Here is a 27,373-nt window from a genome sequence, read left to right as displayed (position 1 = left end):
GTCCATTGACGATTACGTCACACTGGAGAGTATTCGGCGGACAAATGGCTTCAAGTTGTGACCGGACAAACCATTTTTTTTAAACTTCCACAATAAAAGTTTGGCTTGATGTCACTTCCTGACTTTAATCAGCATGATAACGTAACGTTCGGTGCGAGGAGAAAGAAACTGCAGAATGCAAAGTATTTTTACTGCCATTTCTTTACTCAGTTCCCTTAAAAGAATGATTTGATCTGTTTTGCTTTGACATTGCCTTGAATTTTGTCACTTTTGGCTAATCGTGATGAGGAGGATGAAATGTTGTAAGATGATATTGGTGAAGGACAATTACACACATTGACAAGACCGTACACGAGCCCCACAGAGGATTGTAGTGGTTGTGAGTGTAGACGCCAGAGCTTCGTTAGTCTTCAAAATGCAGTTCAGGATGTACTACGCGGACGAGAGATTGAAATATATGTGTCTTGGAAGTACAAGGCCGGTTTCTCCCTATTTAATAGCTTGCCTAGGATTTTTGAGTTGTTTTTTTTCCCCCCACTGCTACTCGAACCATTCCGTGGTCTGAACGTGAGTCGACCACTCAACCACCGTTCCGACGCTATGAATTCTGAGCAGGGGATGTGGCTATAAAGAGGATATCTCTTAATTGTATTTTTATTACATTACTTGTGTTCTTTTTCCTTTTTCCATTACATTACTAGCAATTGTTTTTGCAAGAGCTGTCATCGAGGCTGAAATACAGCCGCTCAAATAAAGACAACTTAGTCTTATTATTTCAAGAATAAAACAGCGATGTAGACAAACTTTGTTATTATTTGTCTCATTAAGAAAATAATTTATTTTGTTCATATACCGTACAAATAATAGTGTAAATATCTTGGAAAGAGCATGTAATAAAAACATTTTCTCTCCCGTCGTAGTTAATATTCAAACCTTCAGAATGATTTCCTTATTTTCAATTTTTTGCATATCTAAATCAAAAGGTTCTAGCTACGCCTATGCCTTGCCGTGTATATAAAAACCTGTCTTAATATCTCCCCACTGCAATCCGTTGTACAGTGGTTAGAGCAAAGTCAGATCCCAAGTTCGGATCCTGGGTTAGAGATCAATTTTTGTTTTGTCCCATCATTCACCAGTTTATCCTCATCGTTGTGATGAACTTAATAAGAACAGCGACATAAATAACCGAAATAGAAGGGAAAACACTGCGACATTTTTGCATCTCTCTTTCAAGTGTTTTTTTTGTATAAAATTAGTTTTAAGAGAAGCTCAAGAAATACGCAAGATGATGAAATAATAGTAAGAATGCTAAGAATGTCTGAGCTGATTATTTAAGACCGTGCTACATTTTCATTTGAAAAGCAGAGAATAAGGAAATTAGGTAGTCTGTGAATTCGGTTGGACAGTTCTTGCAGCCGTATGAACATCAGAGGCTTATGTAAAAGAAATCCCTACAGGTGTATCTTGCTATTTGAGTACGAGGAAAATATAAGAATATTTCTTTGTGGCGCATATTTTTTCAGTTCGTTATTCTAAAAGGGAGTTTTATATTAGGTAGAGTAAGCAAGGAAATGAAACTCGCTTCTTGAAGGATAGGAAGAATTTGTTGGAACTGAAATGAAAAAGTAGGTCGTTCATATTTCTTGTTACGGAAATGGAAAATACACCCGTGCGCATGACCGGGAAAAATAAATGTCAGTTGTTGATGGGAAAAGTGTAAAAATTGTTACTGTGGCTTCACACACTGAACATGCTGGCTTGCCCAGGAGTACTCAAATGGGGTATAATAGAAAAAGGTGGCGGCTTTTTTTTAGTAGATCGTGCTATTTTTTTCGTTTTACCAATTTCGTGTATCCAGTGGCGCAGTAATGTTCTTTTTTGTGGGGTTACAAAATCCAACCTGCATATTATGGAGCATATCTCTCTCAATTTTTAAAATAAAATTTGCATAATCTCGTGCTGCCAATAAAAAGCAACATTCACAAAATGAATTTGATTTTTTTTAAAAAAATTATAGCAATTTTCAATACTTTTTAACAGGTTTTGAAAACATGCACAAATCTGGAACAGATATAACTGTAGGCCTCTTTCGATCGTTTCCTTCTAATTTTAAACAGCGTTTTTTTTTCCATTAAGTTTTCCGAGAGTATCACCATGTAGTACTCGGTGGTTTATTTATTCATTGAAATTTCCAGTACGGCAGAAGTCATTTTAAACCGGAAATGAGGGCCTCCCCGATGGCGCAGTGGTAGCGTGGCCGCCTTGTAATCAAGGGATCCCGGGTTCGATACCCGGTGGAGGCACAAGTGGTTCGGATCCCACTTTAAACTGTAGCTTTACTGTGCATAAAGTGGACTTAAAACAACTCAACAACAACATAAACCGGAAATGAACGATAGTAAAACAGTAGATTAGTGTTAAAAATCAAATTAAAACAAAAACTGTAGAAAGATAACGGAGCCCAGTTTTACAATAGCATTACTTATGTACAATTCTTTGTAGGTTGATGATAGATAGTATCTGTTTGGTTTGAGATGATGATAAACATTCTAAGTTCCTTACTTTGATTTTTTTTTTGGCTAGGCGATAATGTGGACAATAGAATCTTTGTTTAGCTACTAAAAACGAGATTTTTTGTGCGGCAGCGTTTTGCGTACGTCAAATTATTTGAGAGGGTTACAAGCACTGGCGTACGCAGGGGTAAAGCTCCCGAAATTTTGAAAATATATTTCTAAATGAAAGCAAGAGGTTTAACCCCAACCAAATGTTGTGGGATGGGAGGACTTCGTATCAAATGTGGTAACCGAATTGGTTACAGAATTGCAGCAGAATACTAGTACCAAGTGTCTTATGTTCAACTGTGGCCAAATCACAATTTCTCACTCTGCTTTTCTATCACGAGCAGTAATAAATCACTTGGGTACCCTTGTTTATAGCAACATCAAAATATCACACACAACTCCAGAAAGTCTCCATCGAACATAAAATGGAAGGATCCTCGCAATGAAATGTATGAATTACTACGTAATTCCATCGAATTGCACATTATCAAAGGGAGACCTTCAAATGATACCAATTAAAAGACGCTCCAGGTCCTGGCGTATTGTTGTCTAATTGCATATAACGACGTCCAGAACTCTTCCCCTCCCCTCAGCACCACTCGATTAACACCCCCATCCCTGGTCATGGAATGCTCATCGACTCCTGAGGAAGTGTTCAGGGGAGGGGAAGGGGTTATAGCGGGACGTTGATGTGTAAAATGAACTGAGCTCGTGGAAACCATCCAAACCACGCAGAGCATAACTGAGCAGAATTCAGGAAATTTAAAAACACGAATCTCCACAGGGGGAAGTATTGATTAATTTCTCAATAGGAGCTTTGCAGAAAGTTGTCAGCGGCGATTTGAGTATTGTTGATTAACTTGAATAGTATAAATACAATACCGGTATAATAACTAATAAAAATAAATCCATTTTATTCCAAATTTATTATTATATCGTTTGCGAGACCAGAGGTGGTCATTTTCGTTCAACCTCCCTAACACACCCTCATGACTCGCCTTTCACCCTTACACGCCCTCACCCTCACAAGTCTTCGGAGGGTGAGATCTGCCCTCATGAGGTACGCCCTCGGAAGGGTGACCGCCTTTGGGCTAGACTTTGCTACTTCATCCACCAGGAGTGAATTTTAAAAATTATATATTTTAAAAAGATATACAACTCACATTATCTGTGCACATACCAAGAGTATTTTTGTTTAATTACTTAAGCGAAACAACCCGTGCTCTTAATTAAGAAATTAATTCTACCGTGTTAACATTGCACCAGGAAAATTTCAGAAGTTTATCGCAGAGATTCTCAACTGGAAATAAAAAGCCTCATCTTCCAAGGGAATCTCTTTGTTCTGCTGAAGAACCGGGGCAAGAGAGCCTGTCCAGAGGGCCAACGTCTCGTTCTGCTGAGCAAGTATTGTCGAACGATCTTGACTGACGGTTTGTCCAAGACAACGGCACGATTTGACCAGCAGCCTCGCAAAACCTGCGATAAGACTTGGCATTTCGCCATGTCCAAGCTTGCGAAGATGTAGCAAAGGGTCCTCTAACGGTTTGTTCTGGAAGTGATTGCCCATGTCGACATTCTCCTCGACACCCAACCGCGAAGAATCTTTCTTTGAAGGTCTTTCAAGTATTCTCATAGCATTTGCACTACATGTTGTCATCTACTGTTTACGGCCCGCACCTCTATCAGGAGAATTATTGCGCTCAGATTTCCAAGACAGTTCGGTTCTGAATAGCAGTAACTACGGGGATGTCGAGACAGAGATAGCTCCAAACAATATAAGAACTGATGAAAAAGTTGGAGAATATTAAACATCAAGGCTCCCGTGAAGATGTTGGTGCCCTATTAATTTGACTCGAGAGGGCTTTACCAGTGAACGAATGAGAGGGGGAGGGATTGCATGGAGGGGGCAACGTGATTGCAGCTCAGCCGTTTACAGCAGCGCGTACTGCTTCACTCTACCCAATCGCTTTCTCATCTTTTCTACCATGGATTTTGCGAGTGTCCATTCATCAATTTGATCATATCATCACTCATCCCCATTCGCAAATTATCCAAAAGTGGCACAAGAAGCGAAGTAAAAAAGTAAATCAATCAATCAATCCAGCGTTATGCACGGCGTTGCTCCACAGTGTCTGTGGGACGAAGGATACTTCATACTTATCACTTGATTCGATCTCGCCACCGAAGTTGAAGGGTGTCGCCAAATTTTATTCTCTCCACGGACATAGAAATCTCTACGCGTATCGATCTGAGTACGCCTCAATCTCTATGAATGAGCCATGAATAGAATTATACGTGTCGTCATGTACCTGTTGCTCATACACAGATCTTTTCATCAGATTTGAAGAAATGCGTTTGTGTCTTTCCCCTCCTTCATTTTCTGTTTATTCCTGTCTTTTTTACCTAATTAATAAAACGTCACTAGTTCGATTGCCGGGGTTAACATATCAGTGATTCGGGTCCCACTTTAAATTCTGTCTAGTCCCAATGAACGTATATGGACGTAAAGTGCCAAACAATATTTGCGAATATTTATTTTGCACATTATCTTCGCGATTAGCCGTAATAGGAAGGGAAGTGACGGAAAACTACAATACACTATTTCGGCCAATCAACAAACTCGTGATGTTGGTTATAGCATTCTGCTTCACAGCCAGGGATTCCATCTACTTCATCAGCCCATAATTCGTCCTCTTCGCCACGACTAAGTCTGAGATGTGGAAGAGACTTAGAAATACATTCAACATAGAATATTCCATCACATAGATTTTATGTGTTTATTGTACTGGGAAAGGGCGTTTAGTTCCAGAAAATGTAATCAAGAATTAATCCCTTGGTTAATGGTTATTGGGATTTACCAAGACGAGATTGGCAATGTAAATGAGTGTCTTATTCTCGGTTTCGTCTCGAATTCGAATTGCCTTTTTTTTATCGTCTCCATCTTGAAAGGTAAGTCTCGGTCTCGTCTCGATTTTTACAAGGCCGTCTCGTTCTCGGTACAATCCTTACAGTGTCACGTTTAAGTCGATCAATAAAGATAGACAAGATCGACAACCTATCGGGACTCATTTTTTGCAATGTTACTGTCATGTATAGATCATACACCAACTTGGTTCCTTTGTATTGCACCATATAATTGTTGAGCGTATATAAAACAATGCAAATGTAGATTAGAATATTCTTGCCTCGATGAGATACCCAACAAAATTTCATCCGTCCCAAGTGCCCACACAAACATATGACTTTATGACAACCACTGCACCACAAGCAAAACATATTATCTCAATTTCCTACATCTGGCAACAATTTCCTCACAGCACGACCCGCCACTGCGCACCGGAGTTCATTGTCTCTAGGATTTTTAGCTTTGTTCTATGACTCGAAGCTCAGAAGCATCCAATTTAGTCACAACTGCGACACAACTTTTGCTGCCGGCCAATACAACGCAGGAACTCCACATTCGGCTGTTTATTACAGAAGGCCCACTTGTATCCTCTAGCCTTCCATTAATCCGAGGGTTTGCGGGCAGCGCACAAAGCCCTTTGAGCCCTACATCATCTGATGTCTTGAAGCGTGGGGGTGGTGATTGAAGAAGAGAATGGTTGAGCGGAAACTTACGTAAATTCTCATTTACCAAGCAACAACCTCGAGCTGCCATTTCCTCTTCAGTGTTTACACTCCCGTAGAAAGCACCACCCGTGTTTTCCAGAATCCACCAGACTGCTGAACCAAAGAAATGTCCAAATCGGAGATATCTGGAGAAAGGTGTCGACGAGCCGGTTCGATCCTCTCCCAGGCATGTATCCAGAAATGCATTTCGGGAGGGCTTTGAACCAAGTGTCTCAGAAATAATATAAATGTTTACAATTAATACCTTCATATAATTTATAGCTTATAATAATTATTAAAATACTTACATTAATTTTGTTATTGTTATTACTTGAGGACAGATGTAACAAACGGTACGTATTCATTATCTAGCTTGTAGTTGAGATCGTATACATTGTATTGTAAAAACAACTGTCTTGGAAAGGAAATTAATGTTTAAAAAAATTAAAAATGAATATCTATTGAACGACAAAGGTCGTTAGGTCCAGTTCATGAAAAGTAAAGTTCCTGATCATTTATGCATATATTATTTATTATAAGCCTCGTGTAAGTATGGCGAAAACAAATACTCTCGATCATAATCCTAAATCCTAAACAAGTACTGCGACAGTCAACATTGTCAAGTATTGAAATAAGATTATTATAGCAGCACTATTTCTAATCATTGTCCGCCAAGGTAACGTAGGGTCCTTGGTTCGATAATAAATAACTCGTATTGACCATTAAGGTAAATTTTTACGGTGGCGAGACTGGCCGAAGTAATGTGAAAACTGTTAATCATGTCACGTGAAATTCTCAGGAATGATATTGTAATTTTTTTCACGAGTTATTTTATACGATTGATTGACATGGTTTATTTTACTTAGCTTTTCTGCCACTTTTTTTGGCTGGTCGCGAAAATAAGGACGAGTGATGATATGATGAAGGGACACCCGCAAAGAGCACCCATTCCCAGGCCTGGATTCGAACCCGCCCTGGCGTCGTAGCGCGCTGTTCTAACCCCTCCACCATGGAGGTCGGCGAGTTATTTTTCACATGTTAGTAAATTCATGTTCAATTATTTTGAACTTTCTTAATTTGAGAAAAACAAGTGCTCTAGATTAGAGACGATCTTATTCGGACCATGGAATGTCCACGTTACTGGTAATATCGTGTCCAGGCGATATTCTGATCAGAATAACCCGAACCCGAAAATGGTTTGCTATCTCTTCTTCAGATCAGTCGCTTCTTACAAAAACTTCCAACCTACGTTCCACGAAAGTGTCCAAACGAGAAAACTTATTTCATTACAGATCTGTACTTAAGACAATGGTTACTTAATATTCAAAGAACTGCTAAGTTCTTATTACAAGTCAGCTCAAGGTGGAACAAATGCAAGAAGATGGATCAACCTTAGATATTTTAAACATTCCTTTGATAAGTTTAGTTGCGACGACGCATGAGACATTCTTGAGAAGAGGCCGTCAGTGAACATCTCTCTTTAATGTAGCTCGAATGCAGAGTGGAGAGAGATTTAGTGGCCAGATGAAAACGCGAGGCTTTTTCGCAGTTTTGCACTAAGAAGAGGACAAAAACACAATTGCGGTTGGAGCGGCGATGTATGAGACTTTTGTGCGGTCCCTGGAGATTATTGCCCGCAAAGTGACGAGGAAATAATGAAGCCTGGTGCCTGTTGTGGCGGTTTGTGAGGTTACCCGAGATGACCTGAAATGGGGGAATAGCCCGCTGGTGCTTGGTGCGTGCAGCTGGATGGAGCCGGTACCGTGCGCAGTTGTTGATTGATTGCTAATACCCGTAAGTAATTATCATCTACTGCGTTGCCCCTTCCTGCAATCTAACAGATTATGTAATTATGTGGAGTACTTCTTTCTTGTCTGTCTGTGAAAAGAAAATGGAATTTCCATTTTAACATGTCAAATGATAATGTAAACACTTCCGTACACAGGAAAAAAACTGTTCGAGTTAAACAAATGCGTTTGAACCATTCATTATTGGAGTGAGTTAATCAAAAGTGTTTGGAACACAGCTTCGAGCTTGGAGAGGGTTTAACGGGTCCAAACACCTCCAATTGGTTTAGTAAACATTTTGCACTAATTACATAATCAAACCAACAAGTAATCATTTCATTATATTTGGAAGAATTTTGAAAATTGTATTAATACTTAATGGCCACACATTCTTCATTTACTATAATGTTATTTTCTTCATAACTGAAGCATGTTTCAGAATTTGTCATGAAAAAAAATATTGTAATTAGCAATAATTAATTGCATGTAGTCTCAAAAAGTGAAATTTAGACATATTTCGATATTTTTTCGAAAGCTGAAAATAGAAATTGAAATATGAATCTATTCCTACAATAAGCTTAATGAATAATAACGTTAATAGATGAACATTGATAAATACAATTAGTTTAATTATATTAATAATTTATTTATAATAATAATAATCATTACTATTTCTGTTCTTATTAACGGTCTGTTAAAATTTTACTATCCTGGAGCATTCCACGAAAAGTGCTCCTACTCCATGTGAATAACAAAATGAATTAATATGGAAATTATTATTGTTTTTAATTCCATTATGTTTATTGAATTGAATTGTTGTTTTAAGTCTACTTTGTGCACAGATAGGCTAATCGGAACTGGACCTACAGTTTAAAGTGGAATCCGAACCACTATCTTCCTCAACCGGGAATCGAACCCTGGTCCATTAATGTTTAAATGTTTGTGAATGGATATAATTGCACATTTCACCAATAAAATTTACTAGCATCTGTAGCCTATGTTTCACAGACAAATTAAGTCAAAATCTCATGTCTAGAACCTTAAATTGTGTGTTAAAATGTCACGCTGGAATGCACCTCCTTGGTCTGTTGGAAGTTGAACCTCCCATTATTTATCTACATATATATACACGGCCATGGGTTCGAGTCAACAAATGGAATCATCGAAGAAGGTATGTAGCAACCAGTGGCGAAGCGTGACATTTTTATGTAGTTATTGCAAGACTTGCCAAACGTCAGGGTCAATTTCTCAACCCGGGGAGGTGGAGGGGGCATTCCTACATTGATAATGATGATAACAGTGTGCATACATGACGTGTGAAGAAGAGATGGCTAAATCTATATATATATATATATATATATATATATATATATATATATATATATATATAAATAAACTTCTCTCTCCGAAATCCGGGTAGTAGAATTTTTGAATCGAGAATTTTAGATTTTCCGGAATCCTGATATTTTTGGCCATCCCTGGTATGAAAGTAAGATATGTTAGGGAAAAGGTTCTGTTTGAGTAAGTATGTCTATCACCTCGAGAACAAAAATCTTGATCAATCTTGTCATTTGTAAGCATAGTAAACACAAAACAGCAGGAACTACTTCGTGTTTTGTAAACCAAGAACATTTTTTCCCCAGAAATCGATATTTGAACCGCAGGGTCCAAAAAAATTTAAAAACAAATACTATGAAGAAAATAGAATGGATCCAGAACCGCTTTTGTTCAGTTCTTTCTAGCACTAACCGTGGGGAAATTTATGCTTTTGCTTACTTATATTTTTTTCTATGCACCATTACTTTCATCATGTATTCTGTGTAAGTTGCGTTGCGATGCCCTTCAATATGTTTTTTTTCTCTTAAAAATCAAGAGCGTTGCATGCTTTACAGTGCTAGACATTCTGAGAAGTTTCATCTTGATGTCGCAGAAATCCTGCCGTGTTTGTAAACAAGGAGGCTGGAAAAAAAGTCTCATGACCAGACCTTCAAAAACGGGGGAAAAGCGGTCGAAGGACCTTGGATTCGCAGACCTGCTGCGATGAGCTGGCCCGCCTGACAGCATTGCACTCAACGGAAACGCAGCCTGACGGTTGGGCACGGGGGGAGGTGGTGTAGAACTGGGCTCTCCTTTCGACGCGCTAAACTTAGCGAATCTCTTGCGTATTTCTAGCTGTTTAATAGTGTTACTTGACTAATTTCGCTCAAATATGCGAATATTCTGATTTATTTTTTCTTCTGTAAAACATTTAAAAAGCAATATTTTATTATTTTGCTTTGTCATCGCCGCATCTCCCGATGACCGGACGCCTCGCCTCTGGTAGCAACTCAAACTGCCTCTCCCCTTCCCGCATAAACGGATGCAAGTACATTAACTAAAAATTAACAGCTGAGGTCCTAGTTTCATATCCCACCTGAATTTTCAAATCACTCCCATCTCTTCAATTTATATTTAGTCCCTTTATTTCCCTTCCTTTCTTTCTCGATTCACAAAATCGGCTAATTATATTTCATTCCTTATAGAGTCATAATTGAACTACGAATCATTTATCTATATTCAGGAGTGATCTGATAGATATTAAAAGTGTATACTATATTTGTTTTGCTTCTTGAATCATCATTACTGAACGACGAAACATTTGCTCCTTTTGGAGTAAGATAAGATAGCTACGTGCCAACAGCGTTGATTAAATATAATTTATTACTTGTGCCATCATCGGGAACCAACTGAACTACTGATCATTCACCTCGTTTGCGGGAGATAGAATAGCTTCATGTTAACTGTGTAAATTCCATTTACTACTAGCGCCATCATCGCGAACCAACTGAACTACTGGTCATTCACCCCTTTAAGAAAAGAGAGGATACATACGTATTAACAGCGTAAATGTAATTTCATCTACTACTAGCGCCATCATCGGGAACCAGCTGAACTACTGGTCATTCATCTTTTTGAGGAAAGATAGAATACCGATGAGTTGACAGCGTAAATTTGATTTCATCTACTACTAGCACCATCATCGGGAACCAACTGAACTACTGGCCACTCATCACTTTGAGGAAAGATAGGATACCTACGTGTTGACAGCGTAAATGTAATTTCATCTACTACTAGCGCCATCATCGGGAACCATCTGAACTATTGGTCATTCACCACCTCCTTGGGGAAAGATTGGATAGTTGCGTGTTAATAGGAGAATGAGTAGTAGTTCAGCTGGTTCCCGATGATGGCGCCAGCAGCGAATGAAATTAAATTGGGTATTAAAGAGGCGATGAATGATCACTAATTCAATCTTTCCCGATGATGGCGCTAGTAGTAAATAAAAAAATAAATAAGAAACACGTAGGTATTATATCTTTTCAAAAGAGTCTAATGATAAGTAGTTCAATTGGTTCCCAATCATGGCGCTAGTAGTAAATGGAATTAAATTTACGCTGTTAACAGGTACCTATTCCATCTTTCCCCAGAGGAGCTGGTGAAGGATCAGTAGTAGCTACCTGATGATGGCGTAATGAGCAAATATATAATTTTAAGCTATTAACACACAATTTTCAGGCCTTTCTCCGAAGCGGGTGAATTATTTACATACAAATGATTATGTATTTATAATTTGACATGCATGAAATTCGTAAAAAGTTTTGGCACTATTTGACATTTTGTAACTCTGGACCTACACACCAGTGGCAGTTGGTGGGGGTCGTAACTTTGAGAAGTTCTAACTAACTGTTTTTGAAATTATCTGTAACAGAGCTAATTTTTGCATAGAATTAACGTTATCAAGTTACTTTACAGCACTTACCTTGGTAATTTGAAAACTTACATCGTGGCAGAAGAACTGTTTTTCTCTGCATGCAATGGTGAAGGAGTTTAGTTATATTGCCTAGGCAAGAAAATTTGGCTCTGTTGCATGCTAAATGTACAACATCTACACTTTATTGTAATGTCATGTCTAATTGTGGGAGACTGCAGACTGATACTACTTTGGACCAATACCGATGATGACTGAAAACTGACAAGCCATTCAAAATACTAGTGGGCGAGTTTTCCATTCCAATTATAAGCATTAATTTACCAGGGTTTTTCTTGCTTTGAAATATTTAAAAATTACATCAGAATATTAAAATACCTGCTATGTAATCACGAATACAGTTTTTGCACATATTGGTAAAAATATCAAATTTTCCACAACTTACAGGATAATTTGACTCCGCGAATTTGTCACATGGCATTTTTGCAGACCCGTGAATGATCAAAATACCGCAAAAGTATCGGCTGGTATCTGTAAATAAAATCCAACTGATACCATTAACAGCGGCAATGGCTTAGCTGTACTTCAGAGCATTTTCGATGGATTGCTGCATTCATTTGGAAAACACATACATAGAGAGTAAAATATAATGAATGATCATTCAAACAAAGTTGCCTCTTTGTACAATCATTTGTCGTAATAATATAAATAATGAAGTTTTTTATATTGCATGCCAGAAACATAAATAAAGCATCTGTAAGTCTTCATATTTATTGATTCACAATTAACAATCATTGATTGTGTGTAGTTTAACCAGAAAATCTCAGCAGAAAGTCCTGGTTATTTCTCAATTACCAGTAACTGACTTGCTTTTAAAAAGTAACTTTCCGAACACTGAAGATAATCTCCTACAAGTTGCAAATGCAATGGCCAAATTCTTTTAGTAGCTCTTCGTATCACCTTTGGCTAATCCTCGTGTAATGGCCAAATTATTTTAGTAGCTTTTCCTATCACCTTTGGCTAATCCTCATGGTGAAGATGGAACAGAAGAAATAGGGGACGAACGGCTAGTGACAGCTTTAGCAACTTCGTGATGGATGCTGAGAACACCAAACCTACACACATATGCATCTAATAACAGAAATAAACATGTGAATAGGTTAGGCAAGTCAGTTTTGGCGCAGTTAGCGTGTATCACAAAGCTGCTAGTCGCTAGCTGCTTTTGAAAACAGTGTTCAGTTTTAGATTGAACTGCAGTGACAATCCTGATGGCATAGTGGTTCAGATCCCACTTTGAACTGTAGGTCCGGTCCCGATTAGATTTCTGTGCATAGTGTGGACGTAAAAATAAACTCAATCAAGATTCGAACCCTCGGTGGCAAGATCATGAATTGAACACTCAACGTGGTCATCCAGAGAGGTAGCTAGAAACTTTTAAGTATTTTCCCCCCCATTTATTGCAAGTATCTATTAAACATGCTTACCTCGATGTATGCATTTTTTTCATTTTCTATACTAATTAACCAAGGTAATAATAAAATTATAATTGTGTAAAATAACTGAAGAGACTTACCTCTTGAGTGAAAAGACGTTAACTGCGCTCCATGGAGGAATGGATACAGTTACATGCTACAAAGCCAATGGACGCAGGTTAGGCTCATCACATCATCCATTTTGTCTTTCATCCTATGTTTGCAATTTATTTTTAATTTATTTCTCTTATTTTGTATGGCGGAGATTAAGGCTCATGCCGTCTTGCACTCATACATTCATAATATAATTAACATATAAACATAGAAAATGATGAACTCTTCACATCATGACAAACCACAGCAAAAAATAACAATTCATAGACCACAAAACATACATACATTTATACAGGGTGTTGCAAAATACCTGTTACAACGCTTGGGAGGTGATTCGATAAGTAAATACAAGGAAAAAATGCCATGTGAAAAAATGTCGAAATCGGCACCGTTTGCGAGCGACAGGCGTGCGAAAATCGCCTCACACCATGTGTAAAGCACAATAACTCAAGAAGGAAGAAAGATATCAATGTCGGATTAAAAGAATACAAATAAAGTCGTGCCTGACGAATACAATGGTGCAGCAATTGAGGCCCAGTGTAAATTGCGCAAGGGGACTCTCAAAGAAAGTGGGCAATCCCCTGATGGAAAATATAGGAAATTTACTACTATTTTCTACATAATGTTGAGATCGGAATGTAGGCAGTAAAAAATGACGACGTATGTCCACATGTCCCACTACTGCTGGGGCACCGTCCCGCACTCGGGACATAGGAAATTCACTCGAAAATGACGCTATGCCGTCAAATTACGCTCAGATTGATTTCAGCTAATTGATACAGAAAGCCCCACTAGAGGCGCTGTGAGTGTAGGTCACCTGTTACGTATTAGTGTTGGTGGATACTACGTAGAGAGTGTAGTCGACCGTTGTTTTCCTGTCTTGTTCTGCGTCTCGCAGCGTGGAGTTTAGTCTGGCGTGTGTGTATGGTTGAATTGCGCCAAGGAATATTGTACGTAGAGTACGTATTCCCGTGTTCTTTCTCGGTTTGCAACAACTGCGTGGACACCTGTGTGACATTACGTGGGTGCTAATCACGGTAGTTGTGATCCGTCACTCGGAGGGAAAGTGCCCCTGTTGCTGGGCAGTTCTCGAACAGGAGAATGGTAAAGTACTCTACCCACGAGCTTGCTGATATGCATCTCGTTTATGGAGAGGCAAACCGAAACAGCCGTGAAGCACGGCGTTCGTATCAAGAGCGTTTTCCCAATAGGCGGTTACCAGCACATGCACTCTTTCAAAGACTTGATGCTCGACTGCGTGAAACTGGATCTCTACTACCCCGTAGGTGGGATTGTGGAAGACCCCGCACTGTGCGCACCGTGCAATTTGAAGAGGACGTGTTGGACGCGATACGAGACCGTCCTGACACCAGCACACGTGTCATTGCTCGTACTCAACAAACCCACCATAGCAATGTGTTCCGCGTTCTTCAGGAGGAGGGATTGCACCCATACAAATTGCATAAGGTGCACCACATACTGCCCACGGACTTTCCCCTACGCATGGATTTCTGCCAATGGTACGTGCAACAAACTCTTGCCATTCCAGATTTCCCCAACAAGAGTTTTGTTGACCGATGAGGCAATATTCACCAGGGACGGCATGTTCAATAGCCACAACAGCCACGCCTGGGATATGGACAATCCGCATGCAATCATTGTGCGCCATCATCAACATAGGTTCGCAGTGAATGTGTGGTGTGGCGTAGTAGGTGACCACTTGATAGGCCCGTACATTTTGCCTTCTACTTTGTGTGGTGGGAAGTATCGGGTGTTTCTACATAACGTATTACCTGAACTTTTGGAAAACGTGCCACTGGCAGGTAGACAACGTATCTGGTTTGAACACGACGGCGCCCCCGCACATTTCGACCGGGGAGCCAGGGCCTTACTCAACGATATTTTCGGCGATCGTTGGATTGGCAGGGGTGGACTTTTACCGTGGCCACCTCGTTCCCCCAACCTCACATCACTGGATTTCTTTGTGTGTATAAAACCCCTGTGGAATGTACTGATGATCTCGTTGCTCGTGTTAGTGCCGCTGCTGGGACAATTGGTGACATGCCAGAGATATTTGCGCGTACCAGACAATCAGTGCTTCGCCGATGCCATCTTTGTCTTGAAGTCAATGGCGGACATTTTCAACAACGTCTCTGAGTATAACGGTGTTTGTGAGCCCCTATCAGCACCGCATAGTGTCCTTTAGTGAAAGGTGCGAGTGAAAATGCTGGATATCGCTGTACTTCATACCGTCGATCTGCATGTGCGGAGGTTGTGCGCTTCTCAGTGGAATCCCTTCCAGATGTGCTGTGACTGGAAATGTTACATGCCATTGTGTGCGTTTTCTCGCCATTCTCCGTCTTCATTCCTTCGAGGATTACCCAGTTTCTTTGGGGAGCTCTCTTGTAGTGTATGTACAGCTTGACGACATGTGGCCATTGTTTAACTTTTGTTTTTCGTACTGGAAAGTAGTGTGTCAACATTAAGGGATTGAAAACGTTTTTTATGATTTTCCCGTATTTTTTCCATTTTTGGATGGTGTCCCAGCAGTAGTGAGACATGTGGACATACGTCGCCAATTTTTACTGGCTACATTCCGATCTCAACATTATGTAGAAAACAGTAGTAAATTACCTATATTTTCCATCAGGGGATTCCCCACTTTCTTTGAGAGTCCCCTTGCGCAATTTACACTGGGCCTCAATTGATGCACCATTGTATTCGCTAGGTACGATTTTGTTTGTATTATTTTAATCCGACATTGATATATTTCTTCCTTCTTGAGTTATTGTGCCATAAACATGGTGTGAGGCGATTTTCGCACGCCTGTCACTCGAAAACGGTGCCGATTTCGACATTTTTTCACATGGCATTTTTTCCTTGTTTTTACTTGTCGAATCACCTCCCAAGCGTTGTAACAGGTATTTTGCAACACCCTGTATATATATACAGGGTGTTTCTAAAGGTCGTTTACAACGCTTGGGAGGTGATTCCTCACACGAAAACAAGCAAAAAGTCTAAGTTCCATTTTTACAACTGAGGCTTCGTTTCCGAGATAGGAGCCTCGCAAAAGGTGACAAAGTGAACGTCACACCTGACTGGGACGAATACTATAACAGATAGAGAGGCGGTTCCAAGGGAATCATAAAGGAATCGTATGTGCTCAGTCCGGAAGTCACTATGAAAAGTTCACTGCACGCATGCGCAATGGAGTCCTCAAAGGAATTGGGGATTTCCAGCAAGAACAATGCATGGAAAGTGTATGTAACGCATCAAGAAGGACCGTGACAATGAGAAAAGCGTTAAAGACAACACATCCCGACCTCAAACATCAAAACATGAGCACGGAACACATAATCCGAAAAGTTGAGCACGGTTGCATACCCCAGTTACACGCGAGGAATGAACGAATCGTGTCATGTGGCATACGAGAGACACATCACTCCACCAGGAGGAGGGAAAGAAAAACACAATATCAGATGATTGCGACAACGTGTATTTATAAACGCGACAACTACGTAATATCCCCACACACACAACAAACAACAAATGCTACAATATCTTACGCACGGACAGTGCGTGTGGCTGTACACCAACTGAAGATGTCACTTTCACCACACAAAGGGGGTGGGGAGCAATACCAAGAGTGTTCGCGCGCGATCACTGTGACGTAAAAGAGACCAGTTTTGGAAGCGCTGCGCAGGCAAGTCTGGCTCTCGTAGTCTACGTTTGACCTTCATGGCTGCTGTACCCGCGAGAGGAGCTCGAAAGGTTGGTTCTCTCCGGCTGTCGTCCCAATCGTGTTGCAGGTGCTGGGATATGATCAGCAGTTCGCTCTAGGTTGTAATACGCATTGAAGAGTACTAGTATGTTGTATTTAAAGAAGTTGACGTGGTGGAGTGGGCAAGTCAAGTATCGCAACAATTGGTCTTTGGTGTTCGTACGGTGATACGGTCAATTTTTGCAGTGTGCCAGTGTTAAACAAAAACGATACTTTGCAGTTCCAGCTCCCTATTACATAGATGGCTGCGTATACGACCCAGCAGTTAGCAGACATGCATCTCATGTATGGGGAGGCACGTGCTAATAGCCGTGAGGGAAGTTGTCTTTATGGAGAACGCTTTCCACATAAACGTTTACCGTTTCACGCCTTCTTTCAGGTAGTGGACAGTCGACTGCGTGAAACAGGGTCAGTCTTACCACCGCGGCAAGACGTTGGAAGACCCCGAAGTGTACGCACATATCAGTTTGCAGAAGATGTGTTAACAGCGGTCGCAGAACATCCTGGCACCAGTACGCGCGTGCTCGCTCGGGCACGAAACACGTGTCATGTGAATGTTTGGCGAGTGTTGTCAAAAGAAGGAATGCACCCTTTGAAACTGCAAAAAGTACAAGAACTGTTACCTCGTGACTTTCGACCTCGTATTGAGTTTTGCCAATGGTTGTTGAATCAGCTGGACACAAACCATCACTTCTGGGGAAAGGTATTGTGGGCAGATGAAGCCATTTTCACCAGGATGGATGTCTTCAATAGTAGAAACAGTCATGTCTGAGACTTTGACAACCCACATGCACTTTTTGTGGCCCATCACCTGCACAGGTTTTCAGTGAATGTGTGGTGCGGGATAGTACATGATCATTTAATTGGACCATACATTCTCCCTGTTCGCCTGATTGATCGCACGTAGCATGCATTTCTTAGTGAGGTTCTGCCTGAACTGTTGGAGACCGTACCTTTGGCACTGCGGCAAGAAATGTGGTACTAACACGATGGGACAACAGCTCATATCGATCGTAATGTACGACATTTCCTGCATGACGTGTTTCGTAATAGGTTCAATGGTAGGGATGAACCTATGCCTTGGCCACAGAGGTTGCCAGATCTCAACCCTCTCGATTTGTTCTTCTGGGGAGATATGAAAATCCTCGTATGCGACACACCTGTCACATCAGCTGAGGACCTCGTTGCTCGCATCAACGTCGCCGCCGCGACGGTAGCATATACACCTAGCTTGTTTGCTCGTACTCGACAATCCTTGATTCGTCGCTGTCATCTCTGCGTAGAAGTGAACGGCAGACATTTTGAAAACCGTCTGTGATTATCGTTCTCGGCAAATCCCAGTGAGAACACTCTTGGTATTGCTCCCCACCTCCTTTGTATGTTGAAAGTGACATCTTCAGTTGGTGTACAGTGAAACGCACACGCAAGACATTGTAGCATTTGTTGTTTGTTGTGTGTGTGTGTGTGTGGGGGGGGGATTTACGCAGTTGTCGCGTGTAAAATTACACGTTGTCGCAATCATCTGATATTGTGTTTTTCTTTCCCTCCTCCTGGTGGAGTAATGTGTCTCTCGTATGCCACATGACATGATTCGTTCGTTCCTCGCGTGTGTAACTGGGGTATGCAACCGTGCTCAACTTTTCGGATTTTGTGTTCGGTGCTCATGTTTTGATGTTTGAGGTCGGGATGTGTTGTCTTGAACGCATTTATCATTGTCACGGTCCTTCTTGCTGCGTTACATACACTTTCCATGCATTGTTCTTGCTGGAAATCCCCAATTCCTTTGAGGACTCCATTGCGCATGCGTGCAGTGAACTTTTCATAGTGACTTCCGGACTGAGCCCATACGATTCCTTTATGATTCCCTTGGAACCGCCTCTCTATCTGTTATAGTATTCGTTCCAGTCAGGTGTGACGTTCACTTTGTCACCTTTTGCGAGGCTCCTATCTCGGAAACGAAGCCTCAGTCGTAAAAATGGAACTTAGACTTTTTGCTTGTTTTCGTGTGAGGAATCACCTCCCAAGCGTTGTAAACGACCTTTAGAAACACCCTGTATATATATATATATATATATATATATATATATATATATATATATATATATATATATACATATACACACACATACATACATATACACACACACACAGATATATATAGAGCAGTGGCGTATGCTGGTTTTAGCGAGTGGGTAATCTCCTACCCTTGATTCATCTATCCACTCTTGAAGTCTCCCTGCATATTTACCTCAGCATCCATACAGGATTTATGAATATATGTGTGGAAAATTTTACCTTATTGTTGCGACCACTATCAATTAATTGTTGTGATTGCAGTTAATCTAAGTTTGGAATTTCAAATAATAAAACAAGAAAGTATAATAAACCTATAAAAAAAAACCTGTAACATAGAATATGAAAGGAATGTGCTAGTGAAATAAAAACCCTCAATATTAATCTAAGTGTAAAATTCAAGTTACCCCAGTACCCAGTTACTCGTGCATTCCCGATTTTTGTTTTTATACACGTAAGTATAACTTCAAGATCTGTGGTACAAGAGATGCTACTGGCCTACCTGCATTAACAATTTGCAATTTCTCCGGAAAAGATCTTGTTCCAAATATTTTCACACCCAACTGTTCTATTATATCCATTGCGTTTAACTTCAGTAAATGCAGCACTAGCACGAATACTAAACCACTAACACCTAAACAAATAATAAATTTTCGAATCGCCAATAGGAGAACCAAGCACAACACAAAGCCACCTACAACACGCATTCAATTCCCCGTGCCAATCTCCTCTTGTGTTCACTCAGAATGAAATTCCTTATGGATGCTGAAAAATTCCCTTTTCCAGCTTTAAATTTCCTGCGATGCACGAGGTTCTCCAAGTTGGATTCATTGTGTTTCTTCTAATCGAGACTGGACCTACTGTTTAAAGTGGGATCCAAACCACTGTGCCATGTGCCTCCACCGGGACCCCTTGAAAGGCAACAACGCTACCACTGCGCCATCGGGGAGGCCCTTTTCATCTTTATGATCACTATTAATCAAAGCAACGTAAATTAACTAATATATATGTATCTATATAATTTATTTCTGATAGCTTTCCCCTTTCAAAAATTATTCATTTCCGTGAAAGAAGTACTCTCACTGGTTTTGAAGGCTACAAAGAGAAAGTAATCACGCATTTTAATATACAAAAATGGAAAAAAAAGTAAGCATTTAAATAGTTTAATTACTTCATTAATCAATTTATTAAATTGTTATTTGACGTCGCCTTTCTTCCACTTTTGACTAATCGCGACAAGTGATGATATGAAATAGCTGAAGGGACATTTACAAACAACACACATGCCCAGGTCGGATTCGAACCCTGGAGCTCTGGCGTGATATGGAATAATGCTAACCACTCTGCCACGGAGGTCGGTGTAATTTCTTGAATTTCTAGTTTAAATTTTAATTTATTTAATTACCTGCATCTTCAATATTTAAACTTTTTCCCTTTGACAAATTCTGTTCAAATAGCAGAGATCAGGAAGACAGAAGCAAATGTAAAATGAGAATTAACATAGAATTAGTTCGCAAATGTACGTTCAGATTTCCCTGTTTCTTGCACACTTTGAGATGTATTTTCCCTACTTCCCTTTTCAGTTAGTAATTTGTGAACCTAGAATTCCCGTTCCTAAGAAATTTCCCCATCCTAAACAACACAGCTCCTTTGATACAAAGGCCATTGGGGAAGAATGGCAGAAGAAGGCGCTAGCCGAGGGAACGGCAAAGGCTCTGGGGTGGAGAATGCAACTGGCGACTCTCTCCAGAAGGAGGTTACCCTGGCCCCTCTCCCCTCCCTCTCGTCAAGGGATTTAAAGGGAGGCGGTGGAATCTCACCCTTCCGAGATTCATCCAGCTGGAAAAAACCTCTCGGACATTCAGCGGCAAACGGTTGAAAACATTTGCACACTGGAAGCAAAGAAATGTATGAATCAAAGATTGGTTCGGAAGAATATTGCAAAGAAATAAAAAAAATACTAAAAATTATAGCCGGGTCATCTCCGATTACCTAGATTACCCAAAGTATACACCGCTGATATAGAGGTATATATTATACACATAGCAGGCCATAGAAAAATAGTACATTTTGTTGTACACATATTAAGCTGAACATCACTCATCTAAAGAATCTATTATTACAATTTGTGACAGAATTTGATTTGTAATTAGCAACTAACATTCTTTTCCTATTTTCAGACTGCCTTATCGGTTGCCAATACAAGGAAATATTACAGAGTTGTAATAAAACCACCAACATGAAACTACATGGATGCCACCCTGCAGATTTCAAGAGCTCTACATGTGATAATGAAATGTTGATTTCTCTAATAATACTACATACCATATTTGTATATTTTACTTCCATTATGTAAAGCATGTGGTCTGTTTCATATGTATACAAATTAAGCTATTCATAATTGCACACCGTGGGAAAAAAATAGCAATAAAATAACTTTGCAGAGTTATCAAAAAGCAAAGAAAGTGATTTTTGATTATATATTTTTAGTAATCATCTTGCCATATATGTGGGTTGCAAGCATTTATAAAATATGTAAATAAATGATTGTTGCACGAGTGATCATGTTTTTGTCCTGTATAACTATCAGCATTTTATTCAAGTATTAGTCTGTGGAAGTATGACGCAATTATGAAATAAAGTACTCTGAACATGTGGTTGTCTCCTAATGGTATCACTGATACAAATTTTGCAATTACATCTAGTAAAAAGAATTTTGTTTTTTCATAAATATTACTTGAATATTTTTTCTATTACTGTTTCATGTAACTATAAAATGTAACAAAAATGCATATAATAAACCATGTTTTGTAATGTGTCCTTCATTACTAAATTAAGGTTGTCTTAAAAGCTACAAATAAATGTAAATTCAAATGTATGATTTCTACTCTGGATTCAGTTTGCATCAATGCATTCAACAAACTTACTGGACTATTTCAAGTAGTTTCCATCCACCAAGTAAAGGTTTGTTTGAGGTGTTAAAAATAAAAACATTATGAATGACTAAAAAGAATTGACTTACAATTGACACAAAATTTAAAATGCAAATAATCATTTAGTAACCAAAATAGATATACCACAACGAGTTAAAAAAATGTAAAATTTTAAAATTTAATGCTGAATATTATTTTTGGAAGAGAATTGAGCAAATATTTAAATTATTAGAATTATTAAAACACACTAAAACTATTCATGGCAACAATGCATGCTTCAAGTGGACCTCTGCAGTAGCTTATTCTATTACCTTGTAGTCTAGGGGGGGTCTGGTTTTCATTTTACTGTAGGTTCACTACATACTATTCTTTCCAAGCATGAAGCAGACAAAGAAAACTTGACTTGAACTGGTGGATGGCTATGGCAACGGGTAAGAGTCTGTAGAAATGGGAGAAAAAGACCTGAATAAATATCGAAAATATGTATGGAGAGACTACCTACGAACATGTAAAAACTATCTGCATTGAGTAAACTAACTAGTGGTGCCATCTATTAGCAGTTCTCAGAACCAATTAATGGAAAGTGAATGCTTATGCCATCTAGTAGCAAATGCCTGAACTAAAATTGAAAATTTTTGCAAACTATTTCACCCTTTGTAGCTCAGTCAGGAAGGACAGGACTCTCGAGTACCGAAGCCCGTGGATTACCCTCCCCGGAGAGGAGCATTGCTTTCCATGATAGGAAAGGTATGTGTTGTGGGCTTTTACTAGCTCCAGAAGGGCGGTGCTGGCTCCGTAGAGCCTGAAGTGGGGCTAGATTAGGTTGAAAGGAACTTAGGAAATTGGCAAAGTGGATGGGAGAAGAGAACAGAAGGAATTTAAAAGCTATGTTCCTTGAAGGGATTCGAACCCACAACCTTGATGTAACTTGATGTAACACCCTTACTTACTGAGCTACCAAGGACATGCACTCAAATGGTTTTCGGAACTTCTATTTACCTTCCAACAAAGGAAGAGGAAAAAAATACAAACCAACTTCAATCTAGAGTAATAATATTTTTATGACAACAGTAAGAATAACTTTAAATTGTTTTCATATATTGTTGCAATTGGAATTTAACTTTTATTCCTTCAAGTTGCTATGTGCTGACTGACTGGCACCACAGCAAGAATAACCTTAAATTATTTTCAAATATTCCAGTCTTTGAAAGAAGTGTTAGAACTTATCATGTATTCCTTCAAGTTGATGTATGCTGACTAGTGTCACTAGATAGAAGTAGCACTTTGTATTTTTTTTCCATCCTTGCTTTGTTGCAAGGTAAATAGAAGTTCCGAAAAATGATTGAGTGAATATCATTGGTAGCTCAGTCAGTAAGGGCATTACTTCAAGTTCCGAACGTTGTTGGTTCGAATCCCCTTCAAGGAACATAGCATTTTAAATTCCTTCTGTTCTCTTCTCCCATCCACTTTGCCAATTTCCTAAGTTCCTTTCAACCTAATCTAGCCCCACTTCAGGCTCTACGGAGCCAGCACTGCCCTTCTGGGGCTAGTAAAAGCCCACAACACATACCTTTCCTATCATGGAAAACAATGCTCCTCTCCGGGGAGGGTAATCCACGTGCTTCGGTACTTGAGTTTCCTCCTTCCTGACTGAACTACAAAGGTTGAAATAGTTTGCAAAAATTTTCGATTTTAGTTCAGGCTTTTGCTACTAGATGGCGTAAGTGTTCTTCTCAAACTCGTTAGTACTGATGTTTTCCAATAGATGGCACAAGAATTCATTTTCTCATTGGTTCCGAGAACTGCTAACAGATGGCACTTATAAAAACTGACAATCTATACTTGCACTTTGCAGTTAATTCTGGCTAATTATATTGTACATTTCAGGTTTTACCAGTTATTTTGTGTCCACAAATGGTCCTAGGTTTGAACCTTTACCTGGGCATTCTTTGTCAAGTGTCCCTTCAATTGATTTCATTATCTTTGCAATTAGTCAAAAGTGAGAAAAACGGAATAATGTCTTTAGGAGAAACCTTTTTTTTCTTTTCTTCCTAAAACACTAAAATTGCTTACTTACGATTAGTCCAATGTTGATTATAGCAACGTCCAATGCCAAGAAAAGCCTGAAGGGGAAAATAGTTACCCTGAAACGTTGCTATAATCAACATTTCACTACTTGCTAGTAAACAATTTTAGTGTTTCTAGAAAAAAGGTTTCTTTTTAATAAATACATTATTTTGAGTGAGAAAGGCTAAGTAGAACAAACCAAATCCAAAAACCAGTTTTGTTTTGGCATCTTCAACCTAACACATTTTTAGTAGTGTAATAATCTCTCTAGAATTAAAAGAATTACTGATAATGGCAAATTTTGATTGTGAAAGTAGCAAGATTGAAATATTTTAATGGTGAATCTTCAGTCTGCAAGTAGATCCTATCTTACCTACCTTACATTTGGAAGTTTACCTGATGAGATTTCCAAGAATCATTTTTTTACAAGACCAATTACTTTTATTCGTAACAAAGGTTGCTGCCTGCGTTAACATTTGTTCCAGTAAATTTACATACATATGTAAGTGTGGATATATGTGCATACGTATACATTCAAAGGTTGCGAGTTACCCAGAATTCACATATACTTCAAATTAACGCATTTCTTGTAAAAAGTCAAGTTAAACTAAGTCCACTTTATGCTCAGGCTAATTTGTACTGGACCTACAGATAAAATCCATGCCTCCTTCATTAGGAAAAATGTATTTGGGTGATTGTCCATTTATATTGGCATGTAAAACTATAGTAGCACATTAATTTATTGGTATTTTCCAAATATGAAACTATTAAATTACTGCTTCAACACAGTTAAATTATAACGGAAAATCACGCCTTACAGATTAACAAATCTGATTAAAATAATTATAGATTAAATTATTCCAATTAAGAAACTTATTCAGTATAATTCTACACTTAATACTAGTAAAACTAAGGCAATGTGCAGGTGGATGATGTTTAATGTTGCATTTGGCCACGACAAATCGTTTGGGAAACAGCATTTGTATATGTTCTTATGGACATTAACGGAAAAAAGGAACTTTTGATCTAGTGGACCGATTGAGCAGAAATTCAAGACCATGGTAAAACACATTCTAAAAGTCAAGATTCTGAAGTTTAATAAAAATCGAGTGAAGGATAAGGCCGTAATTGAGGATCAAAAATCACGGAAGATAACAAAAGGACGCTTGAGAAGATAGCATTCACGCTGAGCTGTCCCACTTTCCATGCTGATGGACAATGAACGGGTCAATCACCTAATCCCGTCAAGGGTGCATTTCATCAATACAGGGGTAGATGACGGATGACAAGTTTTTCTGGAGGGAAAGTAGAAAAGGACTTAAGCATAGAGGCTAGACATGGAAGTCTTCGCGTGAAGCTGAAAGAAAACAGTGCTAGTTGAATATTCGTTCGGATCACATCCGCGCTAGTTGATTTCGCAAAAGAGTCTTTGTTAGTTTTCGACACGTTGAACAGCCACATCATGGGTGAGTAGATCACTACAGAGCGGCAAGGGGTTTTTCCCCCTTCCGATCGCGCCTACGTCTACGACAAAATTCCATCTGTCGTCGCGTGAATTTGATTACCGCCGTGATAAATTATAGCCCAATAATTGCATAACATCTTAGAAACGCTGCCTGAACTATTTAAAGCTAACCGCCGCATTTGTAACCCTGTGAACTCTTGATTTCAATGTGTGCGAGATCGTGAACTGTTGAGATGCTGAACCATTGTTGAAGTGCCGATCCATTGTTGAAGTGCCAATCCATTGTTGAGATGCTGAACCATTGTTGAAGTGCCGATCCATTGTTGAGATGCTGAACCATTGTTGAAGTGCCGAACCATTGTTGAAGTGCCGATCCATTGTTGAGATGTCGATCCATTGTTGAGATGCTGAACCATTGTTGAGATGCTGAACCATTGTTGAAGTGCCAATCCATTGTGATTTGATTTGGTGTTTTAAGTCCACTTTGTGCACAGTAAGGCTAATCGGGACTGGACCTACAGTTTAAAGTGGGATCCGAACCACTTGTGCCTCCATCGGGTATCGAACCCGGGACCCCTTGATTACAAGGCGACCAATCCATTGTGAGATGCTGAACCATTGTTGAAGTGCCAATCCATTGTTGAGGTGCCAATCCATCGTTGTGCAGATGGAAGATCCTTGCTTCAGCGAAGATTACTCCAGAGAAAGGAAGAATGAAAGGAATACGGGTTGACAATGGTACGTTAAGTTCTGGAAGTGAAAGTGATTCCGTTAATCGAGTGTCCATCTGAGATGACATCCCAGGTAGCAATGACCCAAGTCCAGCCGTAAGGTAAGAAAAGCATTTTTATGAACGTCGGAGATCGATCCAGAATATCGGCGGGAGATTCTAAGTATTGGATTACACAATATTCCGTAGCCAAATTGACATAAACATTATCTACTTCGCATACTAACATTTCGTCGTAATTATTCATTTGTGAACTGAGAAAGTAATTTTTTAATTGATCCAAACCCTTAGTAAGTAATAATCATTTGAGTATAATTATCAGTCCTAAAATCACATTGCTTTGAGTAAGAAAAGTTGCTGACCACCGTATTTAAATGAAAGCTAAAAAAGGATATTATTCCAGGAAAATAAAAGTATTTGTAGTAGGATTAGTATTGTGTTATCTGCCGATGAATGTGTGAGTGAGTGTGTGGTTTGTGCGTAAGAGGGCAGCTTGTATAATGTGAATTGATCTATTTAATTATATAGATTTCAAACCTATTTTCTTGTGTTACGTAATTTACAGGATTGAATAATGTAACTGTATAAACAAAGTTACCTCGCTTTAAAGGTCCAACTGCATAAACACGATCCCTGAGACCATATTTATTATGATATTATTATATTCCTTATGGCTTGAGTGCAATTATACTTGACATTATTGAACTAATTAATTAGTGTGCATTTTAATTTAATTGCTTACCACTGAACCCGAAGGTTTACAAAATCCTAATTACAGAAGGCAGATAAGCACACAAAATTTACAAGGGTCGTTCAAGGTTGACCGGGACTTATTTCTGCAGAGGAAATAGGTAGCAGAAGAAACACCAAACTATGTCAGTTTTTCAAAGTATTCTCCGTGCGCGGCGAGGCACCGTTGCCATCGTTCTGGCAGCTCCGGAATTCCTTTGGCGTAGAAAGAACTTGGTTGTTGTCGTAGCCACTGGAGGACATCGCTCCGCAGTGCTTCGTCTGTCGTGAATTTCTTCCCTCC

At 39.3% G+C, this 27,373-nt stretch overlaps 1 protein-coding gene across 1 annotated transcript in view; it reads left to right on the top strand.

Annotated features, from left to right (window-relative positions):
* The window catches only part of LOC146002877 (uncharacterized), a 69,472-nt gene extending 47,513 nt beyond the window's left edge, over positions 1 to 21,959 (top strand). The window contains exon 7 of the mRNA XM_083140905.1: positions 21,326 to 21,959. Coding sequence (XP_082997031.1) covers positions 21,326 to 21,388 — 63 coding nt within the window. The 3' untranslated portion in view covers positions 21,389 to 21,959. The remainder of the gene's footprint in view (positions 1 to 21,325) is intronic.
* Positions 21,960 to 27,373: the final 5,414 nt, after the last annotated feature.

This window comes from Lepisma saccharinum, chromosome 19 (genome assembly GCF_977018435.1).
Source record: "Lepisma saccharinum chromosome 19, izLepSacc3.1, whole genome shotgun sequence".
NCBI lineage: Eukaryota > Metazoa > Arthropoda > Insecta > Zygentoma > Lepismatidae > Lepisma > Lepisma saccharinum.
This window is presented reverse-complemented; position numbering and strand designations above follow the sequence as displayed.